General features: G+C 43.5%; 1 protein-coding gene and 1 long non-coding RNA gene across 2 annotated transcripts in view; one reads left to right on the top strand and one right to left on the bottom strand.

Annotated features, from left to right (window-relative positions):
• Positions 1–337: 337 nt before the first annotated feature.
• Positions 338–3,457, top strand: LOC119306823. Its single transcript, XR_005149055.1, has 4 exons — positions 338–664; positions 871–1,052; positions 1,177–2,703; positions 2,772–3,457. It is a non-coding gene; the product is annotated as an uncharacterized LOC119306823 (long non-coding RNA).
• A 2,830-nt stretch (positions 3,458–6,287) lies between these two features.
• The window catches only part of LOC119310702, a 2,855-nt gene continuing 551 nt past the window's right edge, over positions 6,288–8,591 (bottom strand). The window contains exons 2-6 of the mRNA XM_037586359.1: positions 8,208–8,296; positions 7,736–7,822; positions 6,906–7,176; positions 6,585–6,789; positions 6,288–6,409 (exon numbers count right to left, since the gene is read on the bottom strand). Coding sequence (XP_037442256.1) covers positions 6,288–6,409; positions 6,585–6,789; positions 6,906–7,176; positions 7,736–7,822; positions 8,208–8,296 — 774 coding nt within the window. The remainder of the gene's footprint in view (positions 6,410–6,584; positions 6,790–6,905; positions 7,177–7,735; positions 7,823–8,207; positions 8,297–8,591) is intronic.

Here is an 8,591-nt window from a genome sequence, read left to right as displayed (position 1 = left end):
AGTGAGGGGTTAATAATCCATAAACTTAAGCTTAACGATACTTCTCCACTACTATTAAACAATCCAACAAGAACTTTCTTACGTGCACCACATAAGCGTACACGGACTCATTACCATCATAGGATTAGACCCACCAATCTCAATCTAACAGCTATCTTTAATCTAATCCGATCACTGGTGTGCACTTAGTAATTTAACATGACTGACCGCACTCCACCACACAGGAAAACAACTCTGCACATAACGCAGGAACCGTTCTCCCCTTATCCCTTCCGCTAATCGCTCTCCTTCTTCACCCACCTCGCACCCCCGATCTTCGTCGCCATGTCTTGCGCCGATCTCAGCTGGTGCTCCTATGCCCCCGGCCATGCCGACCTCCGGTGGCGCTCATCCCATCCTGCACCTCCAACCCCGACTCCGCCACGCCCAACACATCTTCACTAGAGCGCCTCCACACAGAGAACACCGGGTGCATGGGGAACCTCCATTGCACTCCCTCCGACGGCCGCCCGGCGGTAACCCAGCTCCTCCCCTCCCTCGTCTTCACCACCAACCGAGCCCCCCAATGACGAACCAAGAGGAGCCGGGGGCGGCTAAAACTTTGGATCACTGATGGGACGCGGAGATCCAACAAGCGATGGTGACGACGCTTCAAATTCTGCAGGTATTGCCCTCCTCCCATCTCCAGCACATTTCCTATTTATTTGACTCTCCTTGGAGATGGCGAGGTCCACCGACGTGGAACTGCTAGCAGCCACGGTGGGGCTTGGTGAGTGCAGACGTCTAGTCCACTATAATTAACACCCAACACCAAAACCCAGATTGTTTTCATGGCAAATTCAAAGCTTGTCATGTGTACCTCTAATGCAGGAATAGGATTAATGGCACATAAGAGGAATCCATCAAACACGCTCTCCACTGGATGTAAATACTACTTCTAGTTAAGTTTCTGGATCACACCGGTTCATAATTCAACAAGCATTCCAAGCTTCTCAAGAACCAAAAGTTCGCGTCCAAGCTTGACCACCAGATTAAGTTTTTTTAATGTCCAGGTTAGTTTTTTGTTCATACCCTATGCCTCCATTGAGTTCTTCTAGCTGATGAGCGTCCAAAGTGGAATTAGCTATCAAAATGGGTTCAAGGTAAACTCTAATTTATTTATTTCTTTGGATTCAGGTGGACATGTCATAGGTGCAGATGGGCTTGATCAAGCCGTTAAATTAATTTCATTTACGAACTGACGTGAAGGCGAAGTTTTTTAGTAGGTATTTCTTCAACATATGAATGGTGCTTGCTTCTTGCGTCCAAAGATGATTTACTACTTTGTTGCTTCAAATTAGGCTCGAACCAACCATACCTACAGTAAACACATCATAATTATGAGCTAATTTTTTTTGTGTTCCATTGATTTTCCTAACATGTTGTTTGGCATTGTTGTTGCTAATCTCTTTGACATTGATTTTCATAGCATGATGTTTGACACCGTCGGCCTCGCGAACCAACCATACCTATAGCATGCTGTTGGACATTGATTTTGCTAATTTCTTTGATATTGATTTCCATAGCATGTTGTTTGACACCGTCAGCCTCGCTGTACTCAGCCAGGTTGCCACAACAAGGCGTCTGGTAGCCATTCACCTCGTTTCTCCTATTTTCTTTCTCCGTCCGTCCATCAGGTGCTTCAAAAGCTGCTATAAGTTCATGGGCCGATTTACTTTCAGGAGTTCCATATGAACTGTTTGACTGTGGGTGTGGGCATGGGTACATCAGAGAAGGGCTCCACTCTTTCAGAGCTAAGTATTTTTTTAACTAAAAAAGATCCATGTTTGCACTGTTATATATTTGGTTCAACTCATATTACAAGTATGCATCTATATATGTTCCCAAACGAGTGAACCCCTTCCAACGTCAAAATTATGCATGTCTTTCACATTGCAGCTTCCCATTGCCCGTTGGTATGTGCCTCGAATGGCTTCACCATTGCAAAAGGTATTGTAGTCGTGCACAACATACTACACCGAATTCTTTGTAGCTTTGTGGAATTTTGCTGAAAACTGTTGTTACTATTTGAGAATTGAGAGTGATGTTATTTTCTTCCTATGTTGTAGAGGCCAGAAAAGTTTGGTGAGACGGAACACTATCATGGTCTTTTATAGAGCTACAGATCAATCTTTACGAATGTTTTTCTGTAGGCAATTATTTGCTCTTCTTGAAACTGTGAGACCGGTATTTTGATTTGTTGTTTCTTCTTAACTGCAGATTTGTCACCTACTATTAGGTACATATATTGTGTTACTGCACATTGCCTCTATATGTGTTCACTTGAAAAGATAAGACTATTTTACCAACCAATACTTTCAGCTCCCATTTGAAGGGAATAGTATGGTGCTCGTGGTCTTTATGTTATCTTACCATTCTATACGATAAAAATGATTCTGTTCAATTCCAGTCTATCCACCTCTAACATGTTGTTTGTTGCTTTTCTTTTCTTGTTATATGGTTTTTCCTGCTCTTTCCAAAATCATGAACTCATTAAGCATATAAGCACATATAATGCAAGGTTTCTTTTGGTGCTTTTAGAACTTAAAAATGGTTCATTTTTATTGTAAAGGAGGGTATGCAATCACTATGGTGGCATTATGATGGCTCTTGTAAGTTTGACATGGGAGTTTAAGGGACAACTTGATTGTTCACATAGAGAAGGTATGCTTTTAGCCCTTTGTTTTCTTTTAGACACGAAAGCATGTGCTTAGCATGTACTCTTTTCACAGAGAGCTGCTGATTATTTTTGTGGTGAGCTGTGATGCAAGGTTTTGCCGTGATGTTACAAAACAGATATCGATATCGAAAACTATATACTTGGAGATCTTTGGGCAAGGTAACACATTTCAATAAATAAGGGCAAATGGATTGGTTCTCTATATATTTAATTACACAGATGGCTTTGTCCTATTATTCCTTACCAGTAGGTTTTTTGTCATGAACTATAAACAATTGAAATTATATTTGCACCATCTATCTCATTGCGTGGCATGTTAAGGCACCATGGCTCTTCTAAGTTTTGGGATGTCGGCCAAGCAACCGACCTTGTGATGGGACTGCAATTCTGGCTGGCCTTCCACCTGAAGAAGCTAGCCATTGACACCACAAAAATCGAAGCGGTTGTTCCCCTGCTCCATGGATCCGTGGCACTCAACGGCCTTGGTTGAAACGATGGCGTCAAAACATAAAGCAGATTATGTAAAGTAGGACTTGCAAAAAAACAATCATATTACAAGAATGGATAAATAGTGGTTGTACCTGAGTGCTTTGAATGTGTCCTTCAAGATTCATAGGAATAAGAAGATTACTGATGATTTGAAATAAGAATGCAGTAGCTTTTCGGGTGAAAAAAGAACCTTATCAACATAATAATTCGTTTGAAATATTTCTTTACTACTACTATCAGATTATCCTTTTACATACACATGCGATTTTTCACATATGGTTTCAATATTAGTTGAGACGTGCGTTACACATGCACGCTTACTAGTACTGTAAATGAAGAACACAACCCATATATACATGCATAATGTGTCGACCAACGCGGCGCGCTTTGCTAGTGCTTTCTATGGGCCGGCTCATTTAGAGTTCATCGAAGGTCCACGCAGAATATATCGAAGTTATTTAGCCCGATTCCAGCCCATCCCATTACCAAGCACTTCCCCGGGGTTGGGGCTAGGGTTTACAAGCTATATATTTAACCCGGGGTTGGGGCCGGCTAGGGTTTTCTGATCCTGAAATCAACAAGAACACCGATCGAAAGGTAGGAACACCAACATGCAACAGATGATAAGCCATGCCTCACTACCGGAACCACACCCTATGCCGACGGCCCTGGCCGTCGGCATAGCCCTGATTGGCCGTCGGGACAGGCCTATGCCGACACCCCCGTCGGCATAGGGTCGTCGGCAACATATCCGTCGGCGTAGCCTGGGAGGCCGTGCCATCGAAGCTCCCGCGGATGGCATCCCGCGCTCGCGCCACTGCGGCAGCCCCATCTCGCGCCGCTTGGATGCGCTCCCGCTCAGCGTGTGGCCATGAGGAATCCCTCCTATCTTGCGCCCCTGCTGTGGCGAAGAAGAAAAAGAAATTGTCCAGCGCCTATTACGAGCTCTCCTCGCCAGGTAACCAATCTCAGAAATTCTTTGTGCTTGCGGCGAACCAAATCGCATGCAATCCGCTGCTGTGTCTGTCTGCTTGACGCTACTAACTAACGCTTATAAAACAGTCACAGATGATGATGATGTTGATACCCCGACGGAGAAGGACCTTGAGTCGGATGAAGCCCAGTGGGCGTATTATCAGCGCTGGTGCAAGGCTCATAACAAGAAATATGACCATGACGAGATGGCTCGCCGATTCGATGTTTTCAGAGGTTGGGCGCTGGGTGTGTACCAATGGAACACCGGCCTTCCTTTGGATCCAGTTAAAGCAGCCATTTTCATAAAGAAAAGAGAAAAGGTCAAATTACTTTTGTCGAAAGGCAAAGACGTCTCAAAGTATGATGAATGTCTTGTTCCACTCGCATTAAGTCCATCTATGGATGAGCCCTAAAGCTATGCATTAGCGCTTGTTGGAGAAAGAAAATCACAGAGATGGATGGATCCCTTCAGTGATGTTGAAGATGTCACAGCAGAGTAGTCGTAGTAGTTTGCTTAGGGAAATCCCAGTCCCTGAATGAGATGAACTCAACTCACCAAATCACTCCACTGTAATAAGTTATGCTTTGCTGTTCCATGTGTACTAAGTTATCCTATACCCTGCGGGCTAAGTTATGCTTCCAAGTGTACTAAATTATGGCATCTTTTTCTCTAAGTCTCTGCCATGATGTGTTCCATACTTCCATATGCTTCCACCTGTGTAAAGTGTCTATTTAGTCTATTGCGTTTACAGGAACAAGAGTTCAAAAAGATCAAGAGCAAATATGGAGATGGTAATATATGAAGTTGTTTATTGGGCATTATTAGGACGAAACTGAAGGTGAGTTTGTAGTGAAAAATATTTTAGCAACTTGTTTGTTAGGTGCTCGTACAGTTAAAGGTCCACTATAATATTTTTAGATATATACATGTGCTCTTTTGGATGCTTGGGTTGCTACTCTCCAAGCACAATCAGGACGCACTGGGATCAACCAACAAAAATAAATTCCATGGATAGGTTTACTAAACATAGATAGCAAGGTGGTACAGGAAGAACCAATGTTGTCCTCTTGGCGTGGCTGGATCCAAAAGAAATGGCCACCCAAGCTTCGCCAGGCATGAATTGACACTATGTAGGTGAGAGTACATTTTGTTTTATGTGTTTATTCACTCTAAAAGGGTGATGCTATTACTGAAAAAAAGGTGATGCTGCGCGACAACAGTCTTGATCCAGCTACATAACATACCACCATGTTGCACACATCCCTACAAAAAGCTAACCCTCCTTCTTTCTTCATCAAGTCTTGATCGACATGTATGCTTGATCATACACACACAGAAGAAAGCTCACCCACGAGCTGCAAAAATGGCTTCTCGTGGTGCCATTATCATCGCCATGTTTGCCTTGCTCTTCTTCTCGATGCTCGCGGCTTCCCACTGGGATCTTCTGAAGGATTTTGAAGAGATTATCTTCGAGCATTGTCTGAGAGTGGCATATGTCGTGGCTCATGAGTTTGCTAGGTATGCGTCTATCTATCAGCCAGATGTGTGGCAGGAGAATCCCCCTATTTTACAATCATGTGGTGGTCTAACTGATGCCCGAACAGGTTATACCGGGCATGACGGCCCACCAACCTGGCGGAATCATTGGCTAGATCCAAGCAAGGAGGAGAAGTGGCAACGAAGTGGTCAATGGCGCCGGCAAGGAAGACCAATTCCAAGAATCTCAAGAAACGAAACACAAACCGATAGGTAAAATTCCCATACTATTTTACTTAGACATCCCTACGTTGTAAGCAAATGGCAAGAGCAAATATGAAATTACATGTTAACACAATACTATTCTTGAGGTTTTCATCCCATGTCCACATCACTCGAGTCCATTTACTCAACGTGACGCAAAACACAATAGCAGATGCCATTATCAGATTAGTACACGCTAACATTCAGTTGAGACACGCGTCTCCATCAACTGACAGATTTCTCAAGTTCATCTATCTACTCCATGCGATGGGTATTCTCGCAAAAGGCAAGCGAGTCAATATACACCAGACTAGACTGGCCACACAAACCGGCGCTAGACACCAGGCTTCAAGTGCTATGTTACTAGTCGCTATCGCTATCGCCATCCGAACGAGGATAGGCAATACAAGTACTACTACCGCCGCCATATGCTTGGCTGCTTGGGTGAACAACAGGCTGGTAGTTTTCGCAGCCGTAGCAGCGCCCTGCAACATAGATAGAACAAATAAAGAGTTAGACAAATATCAATATGAGATTGCGATTAAGGCATATGTGTGAACAGCACAACTGGCTGAACCTGATGCAAACCTCACGGACAATATAATAAGAAAACATGCCAAGAATCAGGAGGAGCAACTGTCAAGAAAACCAACAAGGTACCTGCATCATTTTCTCCAACTATACAGCACATAATCACATCATTCTCACTCCGAAAATAGAGGTCGACTTCAGAGAAGAATAGTTTGGTACTGTTGGCATCAGCATTCTGCTGGTCCTCAGGCTGCTTAGCTGTGAAGTTATAATGGGCACCGCCCCCTCCAAACTCGTAAAATATAGATATCACTTTTACCTCCACCAGCTCATACTGAAAAGACAAAATGGAAAGACATGTTTAAAATGGATAATCAGGCTGAAAAGTCATCCCGATTGTCACAACCTCACACACACCGAGATAAGAGAGAAAGAGAGAGAGAGGTAGACCTTGGTGTTGTTGGCTCTGTTGTATTTACGCAGGGCCACCTCCGCGTGGTAGCGCGCATCCTTTTGTTTGGCCGCGACTCTTCTTTCACGCAGCGCGTTCCTCACCTCCGGAGGTTTCCTCTTTCGCATTACAGGTGGAATTCCGATGGAAGCGATGTTAAAGTCACCCGTCCATTTGGGTGGGGGCAGAGGCCGAAACCTCCAAGCATGTTCCTCCATGTTGATACCTTCAGGAGTGCTCCTCTCCTTGGACATCCAACCAGCTTGACTCCTGATTCATTATTGTGAACTGATTGTTATGCCAAAAAAACAAAAATACATCACATGTACCATGCCTTAACGTGAGAAATATTAAGTTATCACTTACCCAGTTGCTTTTCTTTCATGATGAAGGTGCATGCAGAGTTCTTGAAACATGATTAAAAAAAACCATTGAGTTTGTTCAGAATTAAATTTGACAGATTTACCCATTTGATTTTCTTTTATGATGAAGGGATGAACTACATGACATAAGATAATGAGAGCAAAACATGAGATTGTGATATTAATTTTATTGAACGAATTGCTGTGTGTTTCAGCACAGTTCTAAGCCCGTCAGCGATGAAGCTTGCAGTGTAGAATGTTAACGGGAGGAATTATCTTAACCATTTACCTGGGAAAATAGTTTGGAATATTTTAAAAGAAGGACGATATAATAGTAGGAACCAGAGGATTTGGGTTATCGATCTTGCAATGACATTTCAGAATGCCAAATGAAGATGCACAATGACATTGAACAGAGAGCAATCGAACAATTTAAGTAAGAGGTTAGGAGTGTTCAACTTGCATACCTCCCTTTTGAAGAGGCGCCTGAGGTGGCAACTTGATGGTGGTGTTGCTTTGTCTCCTGTGCCTTGGCATTCAAATTCTGTTTAAACCTGAACCAGAACATATGACTTAAATAGAATTAATTAAAGTAAAAGGAAACTAAGTTGTCGAGATAATCTACGTATTATTATTATTCCAATTTTAGTAAATTTCAGAACCAGAAAATATTTTTGGAACCGATAGCATTGCTGCGCTTTTCAGTACAATTCTTAGCCGATGCAGCGTAGAATGGTTTTTTAAAGAACGAAATCCAGCTAACCATATGGGAACAGGGGGAATTATGCAACCCATTTTCCAGAAAAAAAAACAGTTTGGAATATTAACCAAAATGGACAACTTAACAAAGGGATTCAGAGTATTACCCAATGACCATGTACAGTGGTGTTGAACAGAGCAAACCAGAAAAAAAAACCCTGAAGATGTTAGGATTTTTACCTTGCATATCTCCCCTTTGAAGCAGCATGTGAAACTGTAACTTGGTGTTGCTTTGGCTCCTCCTCTGGGAAGACAGGCAGCAAACCCCCCTTATGCCTTGAACCATAACATATGATTTATTCAGAATCACGGTAAAATGAAGCAGAGTCGTCAACAAAATATAGTAACATTCTAATTTCAGCAACTTTCACAATCGTAATAATTTGTTGCTGCGGGGTGGGGGGTTGCCGGCCGGGCCGAGCTCGGCTCCGCCCGCGTCATGGTGGCTACAGAGCTCCCTCTCGTCGGCGGGACTACTCGCCTCGCCGCCCGTTGGACCTGCGAACTCGTCGTTGATCTCCCGTCGGTTTCCGTTCCTCCTGCCTCTGCTGCTCCCCCGCCCCC

The sequence above is a fragment of the Triticum dicoccoides genome, chromosome 5B (assembly GCF_002162155.2).
Source record: "Triticum dicoccoides isolate Atlit2015 ecotype Zavitan chromosome 5B, WEW_v2.0, whole genome shotgun sequence".
Lineage (NCBI taxonomy): Eukaryota > Viridiplantae > Streptophyta > Magnoliopsida > Poales > Poaceae > Triticum > Triticum dicoccoides.
The sequence above is the reverse complement of the archived record's forward strand: the minus strand, read 5'-3'. Positions and strand labels throughout refer to the sequence as shown.